Genomic DNA, 24632 nt, shown 5'->3' with positions numbered 1-24632 from the left:
ACAAATTTACAGTTCTTGCTGGTTTTGAGATTTTGTGGAACAAGCCCAGGCTGGCAGAACTGGAAGAAATTCTAACATTAGCTTTGACTAGTCTAAAATTAGTAATAGTAAATGTGGGATGAATTTTTATGGTAATGAGAGTTCTGGAGGAGGATAAAGTTCTTCCAGGGATTCTCTTTTTAGAAGGTCGTCTTTGAAGCCTGGTTAACTTTCGTGATAAGCCAGGTATGAGTGATAAGGAGGGAGCATATACAACATGGTGTCTGCTTTCCCACCTGGCAGAGGTCCTGTGTGATGCAAGGAGGTGCTAGTGTTGGCTGTTTGTTTTTAGTCCATCTGGTCCAGTTCCATGATGCACCCCGGCCCCTCGGCCCTGGAGCAGCTGTTGATGCAGCAGAAGCAGAAGCAGCAGCGCGGACAAGGTGCCATGAACCCGCCGCATTGAGACAGAGGAGACACCCTCACAACGACGGCTCCATAAACCATGGCATGTTGGGTCTGTGGGACTGGCACACGCAGTCCTGTGCAGGTGGCAGCCCTCTCTTCTGTTCCTTGCTGTCAGGAGGGCGTAAGTGCTCCACCAACCCACTGAGTGTGCACAAAACGTCTGCAGTGCAAGCAAACAACATCAGGAACTCTCCCATCCCCCGGGCCCTTCGGAGGGAGAGAGGAACTGCTGTTTGGCTCACTCAGTAACCCAATATCACCGCCTCTCACCTTCTCCATTGTGCATGTCCCCAGCCACATGGGAAGTAAAAGCTGAGAGCAAAGGGCAGATGGGAGAAGCCAATGAGAACTTCTCAATCCTTTTCCTCTCTTTGGGGAGATACAATAGGAATCCATTAATGATTGCTTCGCTGACTGAGAATGTAGTTGAAATTACTCCTAAACATCTTTATTACTATCTCAGTAGTAAGATCACACTGAATTCTGTACACAGATGTGCTTCATAGTCAGTGTGTAGCAATGAAAGCCCCAGTTGCTGCTCCAGTCACAGTGGGTGGTGATGAGGTGGGGCTCTGCATCCCGGCCTAGCAAAGGAGTTTCATGAAAGAGAGTCTGGCACTTGGCACTGCTTCACCCGGAGGCTTTGGGTGGGTTAGAGACTCCAGCATGAAATGTCCTTCTCTCAGTAGGTGTTTGAGCTATAAGGGGTGACATGGGGCCTCACAGCACTCTGCTGAAAAGCAAGTTAACTGCTATGGGGTTTTAAATTAATGTGTGATTCCTGTACATTTTACTGTAGCATAGTGGCTAGCCCCGCAAAGGGCAGGCTAGTCTGTGCATTCACAGCCTGACTCATTTTAATAGGTAGGTAGAAAGCTTTCAATGGGTTTTTGTTTTGTTTTGTTTCGGTTTGGTTTTGTTTTTTTCTCTTTCCATCCTCCCATCTTCGCTGAACGCTCGTAGTTTCATTACCATGGCAGAAAATAATCAGGGGTCCAGCAGGGCTGGGTGAATCCGACAGCCAGCCCAGACAGCATGGGGCATCCGCACGCCCGGTGAGGCACAGGTCAGCTCTGCAGAAACCTGTCCCAGCTGCAGCCCCAGGCTTTCAGTGCCAGAAACAAATCCAAGGCACCCATGGACACACGGAAACAGCACAGTGCTGTTCATAGACGAAAAGGTGCAGAAGGGAAAAGAAAAAAAAACATTTTATTTGCTATTTATTAGGGGGAAGGAAGACTGGAAGTTTTGTTAAAGAAAAGGACAGCGTTTTTGTTAGATTTCCCAGGGAAGTTACAGGAACAGACTCAATGTCCATTTGCTGTTTTTAGCAGTAGGAGTTTGTGTGATGATTCAGGATCTCTGGGCTAGAATTCAGCTGCAGAACAAAGCACATGCAGGAGCCGAAGTGACGCTGGAGTCTGGGCAGCCCCAGAGAATACAAAAAGGGAAGGCGGAGGAGACCCAATACCCTCGGGGGTGCGAGCAGCTCCCTACGAGCTCCACCTGAGCAACATCACTGTTCTGTGTTGCATTTCAAAGCTGTATTTCCTTTAACAAGTCCAAAAAGTGAAGTTCCCACCCGGTGGTAACCCAGCCCACCCTGTGTGTCCCCTCCAGCCCTCCCGCTGTGTGTCCAAGCTGTGTGCCCAGGCAGCTGCGGCATCCCCGTGTTGCACCGTCACTGACTCTTGCACCCCAGACCAGGAGCACCACCTCACTCCCGGCCGGGCAGGTCCAGCTGCACCCTTCCACTTGTGCATGAGCACCCGGCCTCGGGAATGCATCTGAGCCCCCTGCCCTCCAGCACCTGCAGGAGCAAGGCAAGGGGCCCCCAACAGAAACTGGTTTGTGTTGTAAGCTTTTTTTGTGTTTTCTGTCTGTCTGTGCAAGAACTGCAGCTGCCGAAATCAGCTTTGCCTTTAATTAAACCATGTTCTCTCCATCCAGGTCTGTGTGTAGCATTTATTTCCTGTGTGACTTGGCTTCAGGCCTTTAAAAATGCATTACTTTTCTGTAGAAGCCAGAAGAATGTTTGAAGTTGATTTTTTTTTTTTTAATTTGAAACAGACCTAAATGAATCACAGTGGCTTGGGCTTGGTACAGATAATTTGGTTGTGGTTTTGTGCTGCCTGTGTAGTGTGTTTTACATACTGAACTAAATATGTAAGATGGGAGCAGCTTACAAAGTTCCTCCCTAGTTGCAGACTCATCCTGGTACAGTGTATGCAGTATGCAGAGGGAGGGCACAGATCCTTCTGCCAATGACTTGCCTGCAGACTAGTGTGTTCACTGTTTCCATGCTTCCAGGTATGTGACAGGAAACTCCAGAGATGTTCTGGTTTTGAAATTACAAGTGTTTATTGTCTCCAGAATAAGTTCCTTTAAAAAGAAATGTGATATTTAGGTTAATGGGGCAGTAGGGTTTTCTGGACTTGTGTGATAGCCCCCTTAGCACCTTTGGAGTAAAGCTCTGGAATTCCAGGCTCTGTCTTTCAAAGTTACTGTATCTTCTGACTGATCAGGAGAAACTTTGATGTACGGCTCCCAGTGCTGAAGAAAATGTGTCTGCTTTTATTGGTGGAATTTTAAAAGTCCATGTGAATTTGAATTGTGGGTTGGGGCAGGGTGAGGCTGTGTGGTGTCTTCTAAGTTCTTGGGGTTGGCACTGATGTCTTAAGGAAGCAATTGCTTTCCTGGTCTGTAGCTTCCTGAACTTGCTTCCCCTTTGGGATCTCCTGGCAGGGCTGCAAATGCAGGCTGCACCACCTTCTTGTGGGTGTTCCCAGCTGTATAAAAGCTTTTTTAAGGATGGGGGAACATGGCAAGTCTCTTTCCAAGCACAGGATTTAGGAATGAATGTATCCCTAACAGGAATTAGCAACTTCTTAACAAGTTCCTTTTTAAGAGAACAACACAAAAGGTAAGAGAAAATATAAAGCTTTTAATACAAGTAGCAATAACATTTAAAGTTTATTTTCAGATGCAGGGATTAACATGCAGACTACATAATGGCAACAGTTGAATTGTTAATTTCTCTCCACAACTTCAAGCTTTTCTGAGATCACTTCTCTGGGTGTTCGGTGTTGGGCTGTTGAACAAATGCAGATGGGAAGATGCCAGTCCTCCCCTTGCACTTGCCTTCGAACCAGTCTTCATTCACTGGAAGGGAAAATTGACACAGTTCTTATGACCCTAGGAATGTACAGGAGCATAATGTGCTGCAGACAGGCCTGAGATCACTGTTTATGGTGTTCTGCTGATAAAACTTGGAGCTGTGCAGACCCAGCAGGGAGTGGAATGTGGAGGAAAGGGAGGAATGAGGAAGACAGTAAAGTGGTAAGGTAAGAAGGAATATCAAATGGGGTTGGGAAATGGGATCAAAATAGAGACCAGGGGGCTTGGAAACTGCCTTGAGTGGAAACAAAGTGAGTGTGGAGAGTGAGGAAATTATCTGATACTTGGTCTGTCCTCTTCAGGATACATCTGAAGTGTTTTGTACAGCTATTTCTCATGTTCACATAAAAACCCTAAACCAACCCCCTCACTCAGCCCTTACCCTGGGTTAAGTAAAGCCTAGGAGCTCTGGCAGTTTTGCTGTGAGGGAACCAAATGAGGCAAAAACCAGCTTTGTACTGGGAAATATTTAGCTCAGCAATGAAGGGGAAAGTAGGATTTTGGGGTGGAGGGGATGATCAGTATTGTGTGGTGCAGAATCTAACCTGTGAAAGGTTACATGGGGGACTGATTGTGTACTACTGCCAAAGCCTGCCAGCCACCAGAAATCAGTGACATAACTACAGATAGCTAAATATAAGGGAGTTTTTCCTTTAAAACCTGTTCCTGATGTCTTGATTGCACTCAGAGGCTCAAATGAGATGGGGAGTGTGCCCTGTGTATATTGATCTTCCTGAGATTTAGTCTGTATTTAAGCCTCAATTCCCATAGAAACTCTAAGGGCTAATATTGAATGACTATTGAAAGATTTTACTCTTAACAAGAAAAGTAGATGAAAAAAGGTTCCAGGTGGAAGGAATGGGAGTGAGAGCATGCTCCCATTGTGGGGATGGAAGCTAAAATGAGATATCTCCTTGAAAGAGTCCATGGTGATCAATAAGCTTAAACACAGTCCAAGTGTAGCTCCTGTCTTAGATGTTTGGGAGGGCTGTGGTGGAAACAGGAGTGATGAAAATCTGTTGGAAGAAGTGTGTGTAACAGGGATGTGTGGATGGGAATCCCAGTGCAGAGCTGGAGGGGCTCTGCTGCTGCCACACCACCCTCCCTCTCACCAGAGCTGGGGGTCCCTCCCCTCTCCTGTCCCAGGAGGAGCACAATTACCTTTGGATAAAACAAGGATCGTGTCTCCTGCCTGAAACTCCAGGTCTTCAGGTTGGGTGGCTTCATAACTGTACTGAGCTACAACGTGCTTGGGTCCCGTCTCCCCAGGCATTGCCTCCTGCAGTGACTCCTCTGCTTTGCTGTCTGGTACAAACCCCTCTCCCTGGGCAAGAAACAAGCTGGTGAGGACACAACCTCTTGGTTTTCTTCCTCTGTAGCAGGGCAAGAGACATGAGCTCTGCTTCTCTTCTCCTCTCTCTTTGCTCCTCTGCCTTTCATGAGGTTGCTGGCTTCTGTTGAAAGCCACAAAGCCATTCTTGTGGCAAGGAGAAGAAAGGCAGGAGGGAAGAGAAGGTGGCTGCCGCCTGTAGCTGTCACTGACCTCTGTGCCATTGCACCAGACTGTCAGGCAGTTGTCCTTGCTCTGGCTCCAGGCTGCCTCCACGTTCTCTGCACTCAGAGTCACCAGCTCCTGGCCCTCCACAGGCTTGTACCTGGTGCAGGGGATGCAGGTGAGGAGTGCTGGAGCCCAGCCCTGGCTCACTGGGGCTGGCAGTGCCTCACCTCAGCTCCGTGTGCTCGGGCTGCAGCTCCAGCTTCCTGCAAACCAGCTCCAGGAGCTCCCTGTAGGAGTGGCCTCGATCGACTCTCAGGGCCACTGTGAATTTGTAATGCACCTTGAGGACAGTTGGTTCAGCCTCCTGCAGGCAGGAAATGGGATGTCACCTTGTGTGGCTTGGCAAGCACAGGCATGTGGAAACTGTTGCCTGAGTTAGATTGTGCCTCCCCAGCCGTCCTTGGACATTGGTTGGCAGACCCAGGCTCGTCTCAGGAGAGAGCTCAGTAATAGATTAGGGACTTGGCACCAAATTGTGGCTTTGGGGTGATCAAATTAGAGCTGTGCCCACCCTCCAAGTCCCTCTTTTTTTTTTTTTTTTTTTTTTTTTAGTTGGAATTGCTGTATTTTCCTATCTCTTCCCAGTGTGACTTTCTGATGTGCTGACCATACCCTGGAGTTATGTGCATTCCAGTCAAGCTTTCTCCTATTTCTCCCTCTCAAGTGCCTCAGGTTGACTAAGATGAGAGTCATCCAGTGGCCCCCTGACCTGGGGCCAGGATGAGAACTCCCAAAAGCATCCCTAAGTCTCCTGGTAGAAGCAGGTTTGTATGAGAGCAGGACCTCGGGGTCAGCATTCACAGGATGTTACCTTTGCTGTGTCTCTTGGCTGCGCCACGGTAGCAGGAACATGGTCTGGGGAGGAGGAAAAAAGTGGCTCAGGAGGGATGGAATGGAATGGGATGGGATAAATGTTTATAAACACACAGCCAGGCCTCCTGCAGCCCATCGTGATCTCCAGCAACACCAGCCAGCCCTGGAGCCAGCAGCGATCCCTTGAATGGATACAGCGTCTGCCACAGGTGTTCTTCTGTAAGGTCTAGATACAACCACTGGGCAGAGGTTTTGGCTCTGTGCCTTCCCTCTTGCAGAGATGGGAGCATGAGGGGTGGGATTCTTTCATGGATGGATCCAAAAAGTACCAACACAGAGCTGCTGGTTTTATTGTCTGTGCTCCTTTGATATCCCTGAAAACCAAAGGCAGTCCCTGTCGTTCAATGGGGCTGTAAAGCTAAACTCAGGCCTCCAGGCAGGGTGATTTCATGCAGCTTTGTGGAAGCCTCTTCATGAGGATCTGATTTACATTTTGGCAGTGCTTTGGCACAACTGTGCTCATTCCAGGAAGAGCCCAAGCTACACTGTTGAACATGGTCCCACTAATAGACCTGAGATGGCTTTTGGTGCCATAAAGATGATCATTGGGGGTTTTGTGTGTGTGAGGTGTTTGTCCTCAATTCCATGAGCCGCAGCCTTCTTCTGTGTCAGCTCTACCCATGGACTCTCTACAAGGCCGCTCTGTTGGGAACGGGAGCTTGGGATGTGGAACGCTGGGTACCACCAGCCAGGATTCCCCTTCACACAGCTCCTTTAAGCTGTAGTAATTAATACAGCTCCTTCAAGCCTAGTTCAGCTCAAGCAGCACTGAAACTATCTTGGATGCCCTGCTTGAAGGAGAAGCCTATAAGGAATCCTTTACTTCAAGCTGGTCCTTGCCCCATTCCTGTCTCCAGGCCCTTTTCCTCATTACTCCCTGTGCTAATTAAAGCACAGAGGGACTTGCTTTCCTCAGGGACCCCACAGATGCTATTTTACTCCATTCTCAGCACTGCAGTTCTGTTTCTGCCTCCTGTTGCAATGTCTCCCATTCCTTGACTGCAAAGGGGCCAGGAATGAGATGGAGATGAGCCCTACGCTGCTCCCAAAGGGTGAGGATGTGCCACCTCAGCCTGCTGAGGGTGAGGATGTCACCCTGTGTCCCCATGCCCTCAGCTGCCCTCACTGACCTGGCGCCAGCCGCCGCGGCCTCTCTGGCGCACTGCGGGTGGGTGACTCGGGGATCTTGGCTTCCACAGGGGCTTCCTCCTGTGCCATGGGAAGAGACAGAGCTGTCAGTCCCACCCTCACTGAGGGACTGGGGTGCTGCTGCCTTGTGCAGCTCCCCTCCAACCTGCTTTTCCCCAAGTCTGTTTGGGGTATTGAACAGGGGAGGGGTCACTTAGCTAGATCCATTATCTCCCCAGCATTGCCCACCACCGCTAGGGTGCCACCAGCACAGATTGTGCAGGTCTCATGATAAGGTGACCATGGGCCAGAAGAACCAACGCCATCATCATGAGGAGGAGGGAGTCACATATATGGGTCCCACTGGGAGGCAGGTGTTGGGTGAATATTTCAAGATCTGCCCTCCCCAGGACACCATTTCCTCCTGGGCTGCCTCACCTGGATGTGCAGCTTATTGTGGAGCTCCACAGGCTCGAGGAAGTTGCAGGGGACAATCCCTTTCTGCAGGGGGAGAAGAGCTGTGTAGTGATTGCTTGGCAAGAAGGCAACCCACTGCTGGAGGACACAACTGGATGTGTCCTCACCCTCCCCTGCATCCAGGAGGGTTCCTGGGGCTTGAAGTTTAGTTTAGCAGAATCTCAGCCATAATCTGCTGTCTGCCCCTCCTGTCCAGCACACTCCTGGTATACCTTTCCATTGAACATCACTGTAGCCCAATTGTCCTTCTCTTTCTTCAGGACAAAGACAATGTTTCCTGGCAGGACCTGCAGCTCCTCCTCAGTCTCGGGAATGAACTCGTACATGACACGGTGTGGCTGCCCTGTGAGGGCCCTGGGGGTGGGAGCAGTGCACAGGTCAGGATGTTGGTGATGCTGTGTGAGTGCAGGATGGGGTTGTGCCTGGCTGCATGGGTGATCCATCTTTCATACAACTGACCTGAGGATTTCTGGGGTCTTGGGCCTGGGTGGAGGACCAGAGGCCTGCCAACAGGAAGACAAGAAGGAAAATACCAGTAAGTCAGAGGATTTTGTTTGCTTTGAAGAAATGTCCTGCAGGCTTTTACCATGCTCTCACCCCAACACTGTTCCTTCCTCCACATGCAGGTGGTGCCTTAAGTGCCATGAGGAATATCACTGGCTTTGTTCCTTCTAAGGACCAGTTTCCACACTCTTCAACATACAGTTGGCTTTCAGAGGCATGATCCTCTTTTCACTCCTGATTTTAGTTTCAGTTCACAGAGGATTGAAATTGTCAATGCTGTCTGCATTGAGAAGGTTGTCATTTATCTTGTGCAGTGGTGCTGTGCTGTGTTTCCCCATATCCACCCAAAAAACTCTCCTGGAAAAACTCTTGCCACATTTGGGAATGGGAAGATGCCATTACATCATCTGGAAAATGGCATGGAAAATGCTAAGGAGTTGTGGAAAGGCAGGAGGGTGCAAAGTGAGAATAAAACTGCTATTGTTAGGCAGAGGATCCCTAATGATTCCTTTGGGGAGGGTCAGAGACAGCTCCCTGCAGAGAGCCATCACCCCACCCACTGCTTCCCCATGCAGGGAACCAGCCTAACCTCAGCCCCAGCTGTGGGTGGGGTTGGGATGAGCTTCCTGATGGTGGAGGGAGCAGTGGATCCATGGAAGCAGTGCCTGCCTCCTCCCCACGGTGGTGGCACAGAGTTCAGGGTGGTAAGGGTGCTCCCCAGAGTGGGCGACAGCCCCCATGTCACTCTGCCCTGAGCATGCTGTTCATGCTGTTCACTGACAGATCTTACCTGTGGCTGCAGGGGAGCAAATCCTGAAAAATCATCCTTGTCCACCACAGAGGCCACCACCTAGGGCCAGAGATAAAGAGTGACTTGGTGGCCCTAGACCCCTCTCAGACCTCTGATGTCCACCCTCCTCCTTTGCTGCTGGCCAAGCCAAGCTGCTCAGGGTGCTTTAAGTTCTGGAGAGGCTATGATTTTAGGTTAAGCATCTTGGACTGAGTGCCTCAGGTACCAAAGGTTCCCTCTCAGCTGGGGTAAGTTTTCTGCTCTTAGCCTGGCTGTTTCTGTGGTTTGAGGTGTTAAAACCTTAAAGTTTCCCATTCTGTTTTAATAACAAATGTTGAAGGGAGCCAGTGTCCAGCTCAAGCCCATACCTCCTACAGGTGACCTTAAATGTAATTTAGAAAGTTGAAACATGTTTTTGTGCATGTTTCTGGCACTCAAGGAGCTGCCTGGCTCTCAGCTGTCTGATTCCCCAGTGCCTGGTTCCTTTTCTGGATGGGTGCTGCCTCCCAGGGCCTGAACCCAGAGGTGGTATCCCAGTGGGTGGATTTTGCACACTCACATGAGAAAAGATTGCTTTCTTATCTGAGCTGAAAAGCTCTTTTCAGACAGAGAGGTGGAAGAGCTGGAGGTTGGTCGTGGGTGTCAAATGTTAAATAGCTCCTTTCCCCCATCCCTGAAAATGCCTTGGCATGAGCTGAAGCTCCAGTGGGATCATTGCAGCTCATTGCTGACTATCCTTCATGTCTCACTAAGGAGACAAACTGGAAATAGGCCATGCTCAGCAGGAACATGCTTTTAGCTCTGGTATTCTTGCAGTCTCCCTGTTTCCCACGAGATCCCTGTGTGCCATCCCTCTCTCCATGTCTGGGGGATCCCCGAGGCAGAGACCAGCTCCCTGTCTCTGGCTGCCTCCCAGGCAGCAGACAGCAGCCCAGAGGGATGATGAGAAGGCAGTCAGCAGCTCTTCTCAGCCCACAGGCTTGGCCTGAATAAATAGTACAGATCTTTCTTACCATTGCCTTTCCTAGGTAGTCCTTCTTCTCCAGCTGAGCCACTTGCTTCTCATTTGGCCTGAACAGCTTCCCTGCAGGAATGGCCACCAGCTCACACAGCTTCTGCTTCTGTGGCACAGACAAGTCATGGAGACTTTGGAGGTGAGAGCAGGGAGTGATGAATGTGCCTTCTGCCCTGGGCTTGGGGCCTGCTCTAGACCCCCACCATGACAGCCCAATTCCAGCCCAGGTGCGGTCCATGGAATCCCATCTTCCCATCCCTGTCTCCCTGTGACCCAAAGCTCATCCCACAGACTCGTGTCCCACTGCAATAACCATTGCCACGTCATTTTAATCCTGCTAAAAGCTGGATGTGCTGTCAGTGGGATTTCCCTCCCTCTCCCTGTGAGACCTGCTCCTCCATACCAGGATGGCTTCCATTGCCCTGTCTATCTTGTTGTGCTGGGGCTCACTCTTCATGCTCATGGCCAGGGTCAGGTGCTCTTCAGCCTTCTCCCAGTTCTCTGTTGTGGCATACACCAGTGCAATGTTGTAGAGAATCTGCTGGAGGGATGGAAGCAAGGGAAAGAGCTCTTGGAGCAGCCAGAGCTGCCAGGAAAGGAAAGGGCAGTGGGGCAGTGGCACTGCACCCACTTGCTTGGTTTTTGCAAGGTACAAAAGAGGCTGGCTGTGTCCTCTTAAGATTTCTCATGCTGGAGAAGGCTGGAGAGCAGAGTTTGGGGTGCAGCTGGTGGCCAGGTATGTCTCACCTCGCAGGCAAAGAGCCGGTAGTGCAGCCCCAGGATCTTGTAGTCGATGAGTTGGTTCCCTCGCAGCTGGGCCAGCGCCTCTTTGAAATCCTCCATGGCCTTTCCATGGCTGGGGAGCAGAGGGTGAAGGTGTCACCAGCTCGTGGTGGCAACCTGCCTGCCTCTAAGCCTGTACTCAGACTTGGTGAGTTCAGGGTCTCCTCTCTATCCTTGCAGTGTTTCAGACACCCCAGGGAAGGAGAGAGGTTTTGAGGCTCATATTAATCCCAGACTGCAGTGCTGAAGAGTAGGAGCCTGTTTAACCTCAGCGGCTTTCAGTCTGGGCTCTGGGGCACCAACCTGCCTGGGGCCATCCTCACATGAAGGCTGGCATCTCTATAAGTGACAAGAATGAAACTTGAAACCCTTCCACTCACTTCTGGCTCCGGTAAAACACGGTCCCCCGCTGGAAGTAAGCCACAGCCAGGTGCTTGTCACAGCCGATGCTCCGGGTGAACGCCTGCAGAGGTAGGAGTGGGGCAAAGGGTGGGTAAAAAGGGGACACCTTAACAAAACTGAGGGCATAGAGCAGTTGTACCTATCCTGCCTTAGCGGAGCTGCCCAGGCTGGGCTCTGTGGGCTGTGTCTCCCTGCAGCACTGGGCACTGGATGGGGGAGAGCCTGGACCAGGCTCCTGGGCTTTTTGAGCTGGAGCCATGCCAGCATTGTCACCTCCCGGAGAGAGGGAGAGTGAGCAGTGAGCTGTGTACCACTGCTGCTGCCTCACCTCTGATTCACTGGCAGAACAGGTTTGGCAGCCTCGGGCTGCCCCCTTCCTCACAGCTTTAAAAGGCCCCCAATCCATCCCTTAGAGTGTGATGCTATTAATTCCTTCCAGCCCCTGGGCAAGTCCCAGAGGGGAGGATGAGCGGCCCTAGGGGCTGTACCTTACCTCCTCCGCCTCGGCCAGCTTCCCCAGGACAAGCTGGATGCAGCCGATGTTAAAGCAGATTTTGGCAGGGGGGTTCTGGACGGCCGAGAAGGCGTCCAGGGCAGCGCTCCACTCCTTCCTGTCCGCAGCGCACACCCCTTCTTGCCACAGCCGGATCGTCTCCACCAGGGACATGGCGTGGTGGCAGAGGGATCCCCGTGTCGTCTCACCCTGTCGCTGTCCTTCCCTGTGGCGCAGCTCGGCCTCTCTGGCTCCCTTCTGCCTGCACTTCTGCCTTCCCCGCCGTGTCACTAACCCGGCAGGAAGTGGCCCCGCTCGCATCAGCCCCGGCGTGGGGAGGTGGGGCAGAAGCTGCGTGTGACACTGCGGTGGCCACGGGCTGCATCCCTGCTCCTCTCGGGCAGCCGCTCCTCGCCTGCTCGGGTTTTGATCTTCCCATTTTTACACTAGGAACCATGGATTTTGTCAGCTGGGTAGTTCATCAGGTCAAATTTCAGGCTGCAAAATCCCAGGATGAGCGCTGGGCTGCGGCTGCGGGCACCTCGGTGCCCTGCAAAGCGCAGCCTCATCATTGCCAAGCGGCTCCTGCCGACAATTCCTGGCAGGCACAGCCCTGGGGCTCCCCTGTCTGCCTGAGCGGGGAGGTGAAATAGAGCCCAAGGCAGTGCCTAGGAAACCCTCTGTCCTTCCTGACCCCACCATGTTGTCCCTGTGTCGAGTTCCCTGCTAAGGGCTGCCCATGGACGGGGTTCCTGGGGCAGTGGCTGTGCTGCACCGTGTTCCCAGGGCTCAGCCCATCACCTCTTCTGTCCAGGTGTTTCAGGGCCAAGGAAGCATGACTGGCTCTGGAGCACTGCTGGGAGCACAGAGCCAAGAGATGAGCGCAGGGCACGTGGTGACAGCAGAATTCTGACCTGCTGCTGACTCACAGGTTTGGAACACATGGTTTTTAGGCATTTTTGAAAGTACTTTGCCTCTGCCCCATCTACCAGCAATGTGATGTATATTTTGTAAGAGCTTAAAATATGTCAGCAAGACTCAGCCCTTGTGCCTTTACCAAAACTTCCCTAGCAAATTACGTAACTCCAGCAGTGGGAGGGAGGCTGGGAGGTGACTTCTGAGTACTGCTGATGGAGAAACCTGTGCCCCAGAGCAGCAAAGACTGGGGTTTTAATCCAAAGTAGGAGCAAACAGAACTCTGAGCCTGGGGCTCTCTGGTTCTCCAGCTGCATGTGTGCCCTCAGCATCCCCCCTGCCTCCTATGGGCTTCCCACAGCAAGACTCTGATCTCCAGGAAAGCAGAGGGAGATGCAGCAAGCTGAAGTGATGCCCAGGTAAAAGGGCAGGAATAACAACATGGTGAGTGTAAAAACACCCCTCTAGGTGCCTTTTCTGATTCCTGTGAGGGATGGGACACCCCATGGAGCAGCAAATGGTTCACCTTATTGGAGGCTTAATTTCCTGCTCATTTAATTATGGGAATTGGTGCACTGCTCAGTCAAGTTTATCCCAAAAGCAGTACAAGGGGAGCTGGAGGAGGATGAGAGATCATCCCCATTGTGATGCTGACAGCAGCTGGGTATTTGTAATTAACAGTGAGATTTCAGAGCTGTGATAAACACAGCCGTTGTAGCAAGAGTGAGTCTCTTGTTCCCCTTTCTCTGCCCAAAGCTGACTCAGTAGGTAAACTCGTTTCTTCTACGATAACGTCCAACAGGAAGTGAGTAACAGAGATGGTGACATTTCCTGTGGAAGACTCCTGGAATCCAGCAAACCCAGTTCACCAATATGAAATGTCCAAAATCCAGCTGGGGTGCAGTGCACAGCTTTTGACTTTGTACAGCTACAATAGGTACAAGTTCATAATTTCTGAAGAGTCAACAAAGACTGATTCAGGCACAAAGAGCCCCCCATTATGCAGGAGGGAAGATCTTTTTCTGAGTTTTACTGGGCAGGAGAAGTGGAGGAGCATGTCCAGCTCGTTCCCAGGAAGGCAAGTTGGAGCTCTCTGCTCAGGACCTGGGGGTTTTGGCTCTTTTCCCAAATGGAGGCAGACACTGAGGTGGATGTGAGGACAGCAGCAGGTCTCGACTAGCACAAAAGCAGGTGATGAGAAGGTGCCATGGCCACATGCTCTGGCTAGAGCTGAAGGCAGCAGAACTCTGTAAGCCCTGTCACCCTTCCCAGTCTGACCTGCATGAGGCTCTCCATTGAAGGTTTCGTTCTCCTAGCAGGAATCTGAACCCATCCACCAATGCAAGCAAGGCACGATTTGGAGGAAAAGCTGTTTTTTAAGACTAGATTTACTTTTTCCCCTCCTGTCACTCATTACCAGCAGAGCTGCCCCTGCAAATCCTGCCCTATCCCCATATCAATGTGTGTTTTAGCACATCCCTGAACAGAAACATGGATGTACATGTTCTGTAAATGTTCCTAAGTCCATCACAGCCTCACACAAGGGGATCTGCAGAACCTTAAGACCACTCCATTTATTCACTTCATTCATCTAATGCCATCTAGAGGCAGCTGGTCTGCTTTGGCATCAATTGCTTTGGAAAATACTTTCCACTTCTCTGGGATTACAGCTTATTTGTTTAAATGAGGTTCATCGATGTCTTTACCCAGATCTGGGCAAGCAGAAAGAACCAGAGGAGCCAATCACAGTTCCTGGCAGAGCTGTAAGGACAGAACCCTCACTGCACAACCAGAATTTCTGTACAGATCTATGGGTGAAACCTGGATCCTTTCTGTAGCAAGGTTGGGTCTCTCACCTGGTGATCGCAGTGCCTCCTGTGGTTGTGCCTGTGTTCTTCTGGAGGCAGCGAGCAAACAGAAGCATCCTAGGAAGAGAATTCGGGAGGCACTGAATGGTTTAGGGGCAGCTGTGCTGGTTCCTGGTCCCCACTGAAGGCATGTCAGACACAGTGAGTAAATATTCAGTGATGATTTATTGTCTGGTCTTTATTATTATTACAAAAACAAAGCAGATATCAAAAAACAGCAAAGATTTCACAAGGTCCCCAACAGTTTTACACAACTGAACTGTAGTAAAATAGTGAAATTAAAACACATATATTTCAGTCCTGGCCCTAAACCTTCTACGGTGATCCGTGGTCTGGGATGCCCTGGGCTTTCCTAATTCTTTAAAATTCTCTTTGTTTGGGAACCTGACTGGCCCACTAGATAACATGATGAGGCACAATGCAACAGGAATGTGAACTGTCTGGTATCCTTACAGACCCTACACACCCAGAAAACAAAATAGGGGAGGCTCTGCAAGGATGGTGTCGATACCAGGATATGTTTCTCACACTACCCCAAGCAGCCATTTAGTTGTGCTTGACAAAACCAAATCACTTTCCAATTGCTGAAAGGTGATTTGCTGTGTAAAAGCTGCTTTTTCTTCTTCTCCTCAGGAGCTTTGCTCCCCAAAATAAGAAGAGTTCACTGGGCTGGGCTCCAGTGTAAATGGACCATTAACCTTTTTTCTAAACTGCATGATGGACAACTCCATCCCACTGTGACCTTCCCACTGTGGACCCAGCATCAGACTGATGGCAAGGAACCTGAGCAGGTTAAGGAAAATACTCAGCTCTCTGGAATGATAATTGGGGTTGGAAAAGAGCTTTTTTTCTCTCCTGTTCACAGATGTAGGGTCAGAGGTTGACCAAAGGCAATATGGTCCAGTTACCTGTGTCAATAATAGCTGCCCCACTTCTCAAATACAAGATTTTAGCTCAAAACGCTGCATGGCTAGCAAAAAATTAAGACATTGCCCTGTGTCCCTTAGCACTTGCTCAGAGAGTCAGGTCCAAATCTGCCACAATTACACACAAATGCAAATCACTCTAAACACCAAATTGTTTACATCACTGAATATGTCGCTGAAAGGCTGGCGAGTACCAAAGATTCCTGTTAGAAGTAAAATTGCACCTTCATAATTTTCCAGGATTGAACTGCAGAAGAGATCACGATGCATCATTGGTGGGGTATGACAGAAGCAGCAGGGCGAAGGCAAAGCTGGGGGGCAGAGCTGCCCGGGGGCGGCTGTGCCAGGGGGTCAGGGCTGGTGCTCCCTGCTGGAGTCACACCAACGCTCCCTGCTGGAGTCACACTGTCTTCCTGGCAGTCAGAACACGCACGATGGACCCAACGCCGCCAGCAGCCAGCGCCTGGGAAAGGAAACGGGGCAGTGAACAGCAGGCCAGGGCAGCTGCAGCCTGGAGCTCCCTTCAGGACCCAAACAGGCTGATAAGGATGATGCAGAGGGACTTTGAACATAGCCTGGAGTGACAGAATGAGGGGGAAAGGCTTCAAACTGACAGGGAGTAGAGGTAGGTATCAGGAAGAAATCCTTCCCTGTGAGGGTGGGGAGGCCCTGGTACAGATTTGCCAGAGGAGCTGTGGCTGCCCTATCTCTGGAAATGCCCAAAGCTGGGTTGGACAGGGCTTGGAGCAACCTGGGCTAGTGGAAGGTGTCCCTGTCTGTGGAATGAGATAAACTTCAAGGTCCCTTCCAATCAAAACCATCCTGGGAGTCTATGAAATTACTTGGATCACATTTATACTGTACATGAGTATCTGCCTGCCCTCCACGAAACACAAGCAGCCAGGGTGCCAGGGTACGATAATCACACTCAATTTCAAGAAAGCTTTTTAAGTTTAATTAAGCTTTCATTTCCCTGCATAACCAAGCTGCAAATTTTGCTTGCCTCCAGGAAAGAAATTCTCCTTGAATGAATGGATGAAACTATTTTATTTGCCTCAGTCTAAGAGAAACCCAAATTTTGACTGTTGGGTGTTTACCCAAGGAAGCAGCAGCGGCAGGAGGTATAACTCAGCTGTGAGCTCCACATTCACAGCCTGAATCTGGCACTAGAGTCCCACCAGCCAGGAGGGGGTTCTTGCCAGGCTCAGGGCAGGAGCTGTCCCCAGGCACCCACCTTCTCGTGCCACTGCAGCAGCACAGCACTGCTGTTGTCAGAGGGGCTCTCAAAGCCCTTGTAGATGTACTTCATGAGCAGGTCCACCCCGTTCTTGTCCAGTGACTGCACCGCCTTCTCGATGTCGTTGGCTTTGAAGGAGATGAGCACCTTCAGCACGATGCTCTCAGCACGGTCCTGTCAACAGGCACACACACAACCATCCTGCTGTGAGGCACAGCCAAACACTGCTCCTCTCTCAGGCAAACTGAATTAGAGCATTTTTATCATTAACACCTCTGAAGAGGATGGTGTGTGAAGAGCTTGTCATAGCAAAGTATAACAAACACATCCTCCCATGGATAAACAAGGTAAGAGTTCAACACATTTGCCCTGCTTTAGTTTTTCTGCCTTTGTAGTGTTTGCAATTCTGCACCCCTTAATTGTGGCTAAATTGTAAATGCTCATATGGAAGCTCAAGATCTATCAAGTTCCAAAATAATTATAACAATCAAGTGCTTGTCTGCCCCCCCCTTCCCACCAGAGCGTTTTCCATATCTCACAACCACTAATGTGATCCAGGGAAATGCCATTGGCAGCCTGGAGGAGGTGACTGCTGGAAGCCATGTGCTTTCCAAGCAGTCCCAGTGGATGCAGACTGGCCATTAATATTAAGAATTAATAACTTTTGATCTGGATGTCATCAGCAAGGAGCAGCTCCTCCTGTTCATCCATCACTAACTGAGGCAGCATGAGAGAAGAATGCCTCAGGGTTGCTGGACTTTTGAATAATTCCATCACACAAATACCTCAGGCACCTTCCCCCTACAGAAACTGTGGATGTCAGTTTTCCTGCCCAATTTAATATCCCATAACCACTTGGCTTAGCAAGACTTCTCACATGACTGTAAGCAAAATTATGTAAGTTTTAAGATAACAAAAAATTAAGAGAGGTATTAATGTTCAGTCATTCTACCCTCTTCAATTCCACCACCAAGTGTATTCTTAAATCCTTAAATAGAGGCTAATGGAAACAAGTCATTAATGTGAGGACAAAGCAGTACAGCTCTATTTGTAACAGCTGGTTCTCAGAGCTCTGTAACACCCTGCAGGAAAGGGCTGGGGCTGCAGGAACAGCTCTGCCAGGAACCATGCCCCGGGGCCTCTCCTTGGGCAGGGAGAAGTGACTGCAGGCACTCAGCAGCTGGGCAGTGCCATATCTTATCAGCCTGTTCCTCCCACCACTGCAATCATGAGCTATTCAGGATCCATGCTGGGGACAGTCAGAAATGCACGTACCCAGCAGACTCCCACACTGTCACAGGGGGAGGGCTTGCTTCTCCTGAGGTTTTAACAGCTTCATTTTGATTGGATGTGACAAAAAACAATTCTTCCTTTTTTGCAGGCTCACTGCTGGTGGTTTCATTAGTCAGAGGTGAGAACTGCAAGCCTGGCTCCCTGAGCATACAACGATTACCTCTGTGAGCTGCCATGTCTGGTCTGAGTCAGACACAGGCACCTGGTGACACCTGGGCACACAAAGCACGACCAGCACTGGTAGGAGACCCACCAAGGGAAAGGTACGTGGACAGTACTATATCTGAGCTACAGTATTTTGAACAAGATTAAAACACTTGTGGTCATGGATGTCTCAATATCAGAGGATACTCTAAATTCTACTCCTGTGACCTCCTCAAGGTACAACTAGTGGCACAGAGGTAACAGAGACAGGAGAGGATTTTTAGGGAGTAACCCATGAGCAAACAGTCGCTATTTTACCTTCACTGCCTGGTTCTTTGTGTTGATGGGAGGGTTCTTCAGAGCTGCCTGCAGTGCTGCCATCATGTTCCCTGTGCCAGATGGTTAAGGACCAGACACCAAGTACATGGACATCAAGTACCAGGACAGCTATAGCTGTAGCTGGCTTGTGCATGACTGAAAACACTCTGATGCAGCGATTGCCTCACCAGCTAAGAAGACATTACAGCCTAAGACAGCAATTTTCAGGCCACTTGAGGCAGGAGCAGCATCAACAAGCAGCTGTATAGTTCCAGGACTGTTGAATACTTCCTAGGCCTTTCCCTGAATGTGCGTCAAAACAAAAGAAACCAGTACCCATCACTTCTGCAATCTGCAGCCCTCGAGAACAGGCCTCAGCTTGTCACATCCAGCCCCAGCAGCCCAGGGAAAAGTGACCAAGGGCCAGCAGGGCAAGGCAGCCCTGGCAGCAGGCATGGGGAGCTCTTTTGGGCACAGGAACCCCCTGTCTGCATCCCCCGGGACATCTCCCTGCGCGCTGCCCTGGGGCACTGCGGCTGCTGCGGGCAGGGGAGGAAGGTGGGCCGCCTTCCACGGCCAGCCCCTCCTCCTTCAGCCTCTTGCCTCTGCCAGCCCCTTCTCCCTTCAGCCTCTTGCCTCTGCCAGCCCCTTCCCCCTTCAGCCTCTTGCCTCTGCCAGCCCCTTCTCCATTCAGCCTCTTCTTGCTGCCAGCTCCTTCTCCATTCAGCCTCTTCCCTCTGTCAGCCCCTTCCCCCTTCAGCCTCTTCCCCTTCCCTCCGCCAGCCATTCAGCCTCTTCCTGCTGTCAGTCTCTTCCTGCTGCCAGCTCCTTCCCCCTTCAGCATCTTCCTGCTGCCAGCTCCTTCCCCCTCAGCCTCTTCCTGCTGTCAGCCCTTTCCCCGTTCAGCGTTCTCCCTTATCCTGCCAGCCCCTCTCCCCTTCAGCCCCTTCCCCTTCAGCCCGTCCCAGCGCTTCCCGCCCGCCGCGGTGCCGCTCACGGATGTTCCCCTATAAGGCCGCCCCGGCGGCGGCCGCGCCCGCTCCGCCCCCGCCGCTGCCCTCAGGATATTGTCGCAGGCACGAGTCCACCTCGCCCTCATCAGGCCCCGCTTGCCCGTCGCCCCCGTCCTCCTCATCCACGAACTTGTTCTCGTCGTACTCGTCCACGTCCACCCGGCGGAACCGCGCCGAGGACACCGTGTGCTTCGCCATGGCCGCGCCCGCCCCGCGCAGCCGCCGCCGGCCCGGCCCGCCCCGCCCCAGCGGCGCCGGCGCAGCGGCAGCGCTGTCAGAGAGCGGAGCCTGAGGGGGCTGGAGGGAGCTCCGAGCCCAGCCCAGCCCACCCGCCCGGCCAGGGACACCTCCCACAGAACCAGGCTGCTCCAGCCGCCCTCCGGCCTGGCCTCGGAGGCTGCCAGAGATGGGGCGGCCACAGCTTCTCTGGGAAACCTGTGCCAGGCCCTCACTCTCGGGGAACAACTGCTTCCCAGCAGCCAATCTAAACTTAGTATCTTTCAGTTTGAAGTTTCACAGATTCACAGAATGTTCTGAGTTGGAAAAGACCCACAAGCATCATTGAATCCAATTCTTAAGTAAACGGCCCATACCCGAATTGAAGTCGGGTATTCCCATCAGCTCCTTCAGGCACTGCAAGGCCCCAGTGGGGTCACCCCAAAGCTGCTCCAGGCTGCACAATCCCAGCTCTCCCAGCCTTCCCTGCCAGCAGAGCTGCTCCATCCCTCTGCCCATCCTGGTGCCTGCCCTGGGCTCTCTGCAGCAGCTCCAGCTCCTCCCTGTGCTGGGGCAGCTCTGCAGGTGGGGTCTCACCATGCTCAGGGGCACAGGGGCACGATCCCAATCCCTCCCCTGCTGCCCAGGCTGGGGCTCAGCCCAGGGCAGGGGTTCAGGGCTGGGGCAGCTCCAGCTCTCACCCCCAGCACCCCCAAACCCTTCTCCCAGCGCTGTTCCATCTGCTCCTCCCAGCCTGGACTGACCCCAGGGGCTGCCCTGAGCCAGGTGCAGCGCCAGCACTTGGCTTTGTTAAATTCCATGAGATTCCCATGAGCTCTTCCCGAACTTGTCTGGGTCCCTGTGTCCCCCCAGGACAGCGCCAGGCTGGGCAGGACCCATGTGGCTCCAGGTGAGCTCAGAGCTGCCCTGCCCAGACTGCTCAGGGAGCTCCTACTCCAACAGCACCTAGTGACCTTGCAGGTTAAAAAACAGCCACACCTTGACTGTTATTTGTTTTTAAGTTACACTTGGCCTGTGTAGATAATAAATATCCTATTATGAATTAGGAAATTACACAGCTTTGTGAGATTCCTGTTAATAGAAAACAGCGGCCCTGGAAAAAAAAATAGACACAGACACACACATACATATATATACACACATATATTACACCCACCACCACCCCCCTTATTATGCAGAAAACAGCAGGTGGGGAAATGTATTCCTGTATCAGCCCTACCTGCAGGACCACCCACCTCCTTGGCAGAGGAGGAATTTAGGATATGTCACATGTTCCACCAGAGTTGCCTCAGCCTGGGAAGCTGCAGTCCAGCCGTAGCTGTGGCTGTAGCTTGGGGACTGCTGGCATTTTTCTGCTGGAAATTGGCTTAAGGGCAACAAAGTAATTGCAGGAGGTAAATGGACTGTCAGGGAGTCACAGAATGGTTTGGGTTGGAAGGGACCTTAAAGGTCATGTAGTTCCAGCTGCCTGCCATGGGCAGGGAGTACTGAGGCTCAGGGTTTGCTGCTCTGGCTTATGAGGTAGAGGATTAAACGAAAAGTATGCTCATAATCCATTATTTGAGACCCACAGTTATTCCATGGGTTAAATTTGGCAGGAGAGGACTTTGTTTTTTGCCATCTGTGTTCTCAGTTTCACACCAAAAAGTGGACAGATCTGTGCCATCCTCAGAGCAGGTGTGTGCCATAGGGAAACACTTCACAATGAGCACTTTCCACTGAATTATTCCTTTGGCATTTTTAAATGCCTTACTATATTTCTGGGTGTGGGGTATAGCTGTTCCCTCTGAGAGGGCAGAAATGCACATGGGGAAAGCCCTCCTTGGCTTGGAGACATCAGGGGAAGCAGATGGCTGGGAAAGGCTTTTGGGAGGCTGGCTGAGAGAGGAAAGAGCCTTTAAATTCTGCTGTCCAGCTGGTGTCCCCTGCTTTCCTTGGGGAAAGGCGGTCCTAAGAGATGTTTAAATTCCTGTTTGGTTAATTTGATGTAGGTTTTGTGTGCCTGCTGGCTGAGCTGGGTGATGAGGGGCTGCCCCTGTCATGCCACACACAAAGTATGTTATACATAAATAAACAGTCTCTTCAAGAAGCTACTGAAATTTGCAGCAGCATGTGGAAACTTGGTTCATGATACAGAGAAAAAAAAACTCTTGGAGCTTGGGGGCATTATTCACAAATAATCCTTTTTGCTAAAAAAAGAGCAAAAATTTCTCTTTTACCCTTGGGAGGATAAACTGCATAATAGAAACAGCCACACTTTTCAGGATTGTTCATGTCAGGTGATTCCACGATTCAATATGGCAAAAAAAAACCCATGCAAACACCATCAAAAAAAGAACTTTAAAAGGTACAATTATCATGTCAGCAGGTCCAGCTCAGGGTAATAGCAAATATTTATCTGATTTCCTTCAGTGGCTTTTTAGCTTTCCACTTTAGGGCTGTTGCAGTCTTTCTTTGCAAATGCTGTGGTGCAGAAGAAGGTTCCTCCCTTGTCTGGGCAGTTCAGTGCAAAAGGATCTTTCCCAGCTGAGATGGTGACAGCAGGCAGGTTCTTTAGATGTTTCCAGGTGCCAGTTTCTGGGAGACAGGAACACAAACAGAATTTGCCTTTGTGGGGTCAGGCATCTGTGGGAGTTGAGTTGCTGTTCTGTGCCTGTCAATATTTTTTTTCATTTATCAAGTTATACTATTGCCCTTTTTTATTAGTGAAGTTTTGCTACAAGATTGTTATAGCTGAAATCTGGGTGTTATAAGAAATGTCCATCTGAGTTTCTTTCCAAATGATTTGTGTGTTTATCTGCCTGATGTGCCAGCTGGACAGAAAACTCCTGTTGTACTTCTGCACCAAGGTTTTCCCTTTCTTAGGAAGTTTGTGTCGCCCTCCCTGAGGCTGTAATTCCGGGAAGCACTGAGCCATTCTGTGAGTAAGCTCAATGGTGATTTGTACCAGGGTGCCAGAGGAGGGCAAACACAAATTTTGTGTGGATGAACAGCTTTTGGCTCAAGCAGGAAATTAATTGTGTTTGCTGCTCTCATTGCCCCTCATCATTCCTGAATCCAGTTTAATTCTGTTGCTGCTCCACTGTAAAACATCGCCATCTGCATATTTTATCACAGTTCATTCTGTATTCCACCCTGTTTTGCCCTCTGTCAGTATTTAATTTTTTCCTCAAATTAATAATTTTGTTAATTTGCTTTGCTTTCCGCTCCTGACTCTATACTAACTTCTGTACATTGTCCTCATATATTTTTGCATATATATCTGCTGTAGTTCCTTCCTGATCCAGACCATTGTGCTGTTCTCATTCAGATTTCTCCTAAAGACTGGCTTCCTGACATCAGGAATGTTCCATTTGTCATTTCTGGTGTTGCTGTACATTTTGGATGGCCAGTTGTGCTCTGTTCTGTGCAGGGCAGGTCACCCTGGCAGTGCCGTGCCTGGGGAAATGGAAAATGCCTCTGCTCCCTGGCATAAGGGAGGGCAGCTCTGGAGAACGAGTGTTTTTCTTTGGAGAGGGGTGTCAGGAAAGGTGTCACCAGCTGCCAGCTCTCCTGGAGGCTGCCAGTGCTGGAGACAATTGAAAAAGCTGCGAATGTGGGATAACGTTCCGGTTCCCGTCCCTGCTGGTGTTCCTGCAGAGTTGGGATGGCCACAGGAGGGCAATGTCGCACCTCGGGGATGTGTGGTGTTTTCTGCTGGATGGAGCCAATTGCTTCTCCAGCTCCGTTTAAGTGTCTCTAGATGTTTTCAACCAGAGGCACTGGAAATTTTACATCTTCCCCTGAAACTTGCCTCTTTTTCTTTGCTTGGTACTTTGTCCTGATAAAAACCTGTCAAAATTTCAATCTCCTCAGTCAACAGTATCACATCCTTACTGGATGGGAGTCAAATCCCAAACTACCCCAATGGATACATTAATTTTCCCACAACCAAAGTGCATTTCTGGATGTGCAGCATCAGCCTTTGTCTCCTTTGCCGATGCTGTGCCTCTCCATGAGCCACCATTCTGATACAGGAGAGAGTGTCTGATGCATCCCTAGGAACTCAAAATGACTGTTAACAAATCCTTGTTTATCTATCTCTCTATCTCCATCTGTCTCTCCAAATATACTTAAAATTATAATTCTATCTCTGCCCCTCCCAACTACATTTGGAAGAGACTAGGATATAATACAACTTTAAGAAATTATTTAACTTTTTGCTGAAATGCCTGTCTGGGGCAGAGGGCAGGAGGTGCTGATTAGTGCCCCATGACAAGGTACAAATGTTCACAGGAGGAACTGGAGAGGAGTGCTTTATCCAGTGAAAACCACAGGGAAAACAGTCTCTAATGACTCTGTCTGGAAGTGAGCCAGAGTCCAAGCCATATGGTCTGCACCTAGGGAAAAGCACCCTAATGATCCGGGCTGGGATTTTCTTTTTCTTTATCCAAATATTAGATAAACTCTGGTATCTCTCCAGGCTAAAAGCATGCAGAAATTCTGATCCATCCCAACGCGGCCAGTTTGGACCTGATTTTACTGATGTCAGCGTGTGGTTTTGGGATTTCTGAAGATGTCTTTTGGAAGCAAAATTGTGTGCATTGATTAGACAGAAGCTGATGTGTGATTATATGGAATCAGGATGTTTTACTCCCCAAACTAAACCATGATCTGCTTCCACAGGCTGGTAGAAGTGTTGCTGTGTGCATGGGGGAAAGGGAGGTGCACTCTGGAGCTTCCCCCAAACGCTGCACTCAGGACAAGGATGGTTCCTCTCTTTTGTGCCTCTGAAATGTGAGTGTTGAAATTTTGCTGCATTTCTTAGTACAGCTTGGTGCAAAATAATCTCTGCTGGAAGCATTTTACACGTTTTCATTCAGTAGGGAGTTTATCTGAGTTCAAAGTCCAGAGCAGTCACATGGCCCCGTAATGAGCCAGAGACTTGATGTTCCTGTGCAGCCCTAAGGTTTAAAAAATAAGAAACAAAGGATCTGAGGGAAGAAGCAAGATCTGTCCACAGCTGCTCATAACCATATGCAGACCATCTGAACC

General features: G+C 50.4%; 3 protein-coding genes across 8 annotated transcripts in view; 1 reads left to right on the top strand and 2 right to left on the bottom strand.

The window, feature by feature from the left end:
* SMG7 (SMG7 nonsense mediated mRNA decay factor) overlaps positions 1 to 2392 on the top strand; it is a 51364-nt gene extending 48972 nt beyond the window's left edge. For all 5 annotated transcript variants that reach the window (XM_063165471.1, XM_063165472.1, XM_063165473.1 and 2 more), the window contains one exon: positions 332 to 2392. In XM_063165471.1, coding sequence (XP_063021541.1) covers positions 332 to 445 — 114 coding nt within the window. In that variant the 3' untranslated portion in view covers positions 446 to 2392. The remainder of the gene's footprint in view (positions 1 to 331) is intronic.
* A 1001-nt stretch (positions 2393 to 3393) lies between these two features.
* On the bottom strand, positions 3394 to 11920 carry NCF2 (neutrophil cytosolic factor 2). 2 transcript variants are annotated; one of them, XM_063165468.1, is made up of 15 exons: positions 11648 to 11920; positions 11133 to 11215; positions 10717 to 10825; positions 10373 to 10510; positions 9968 to 10075; positions 8955 to 9014; positions 8120 to 8163; positions 7873 to 8014; positions 7622 to 7684; positions 7186 to 7264; positions 5994 to 6037; positions 5350 to 5486; positions 5168 to 5279; positions 4786 to 4948; positions 3394 to 3609 (listed from the first exon to the last, which is right to left on the bottom strand). In XM_063165468.1, the coding sequence occupies exons 1-15, from the start codon at positions 11819 to 11821 to the stop codon at positions 3512 to 3514; spliced, it is 1554 nt and encodes a 517-aa protein (XP_063021538.1). In that variant the 5' UTR covers positions 11822 to 11920; the 3' UTR covers positions 3394 to 3511. The 2 variants fall into 2 exon arrangements, with proteins under 2 accessions (XP_063021538.1, XP_063021539.1); XM_063165469.1 differs by having other exon boundaries at positions 10373 to 10507.
* A 2656-nt stretch (positions 11921 to 14576) lies between these two features.
* Positions 14577 to 19589, bottom strand: ARPC5 (actin related protein 2/3 complex subunit 5). The gene is made up of 4 exons (XM_063165467.1): positions 19417 to 19589; positions 18349 to 18421; positions 16591 to 16767; positions 14577 to 15819 (listed from the first exon to the last, which is right to left on the bottom strand). Exons 1-4 carry the CDS (start codon positions 19557 to 19559, stop codon positions 15757 to 15759), a joined length of 456 nt encoding a protein of 151 aa, XP_063021537.1. The 5' UTR covers positions 19560 to 19589; the 3' UTR covers positions 14577 to 15756.
* Positions 19590 to 24632: the final 5043 nt, after the last annotated feature.

This window comes from Melospiza melodia, chromosome 11, assembly GCF_035770615.1.
Source record: "Melospiza melodia melodia isolate bMelMel2 chromosome 11, bMelMel2.pri, whole genome shotgun sequence".
In the NCBI taxonomy this organism is placed as follows: domain Eukaryota; kingdom Metazoa; phylum Chordata; class Aves; order Passeriformes; family Passerellidae; genus Melospiza; species Melospiza melodia.
This window is presented reverse-complemented; position numbering and strand designations above follow the sequence as displayed.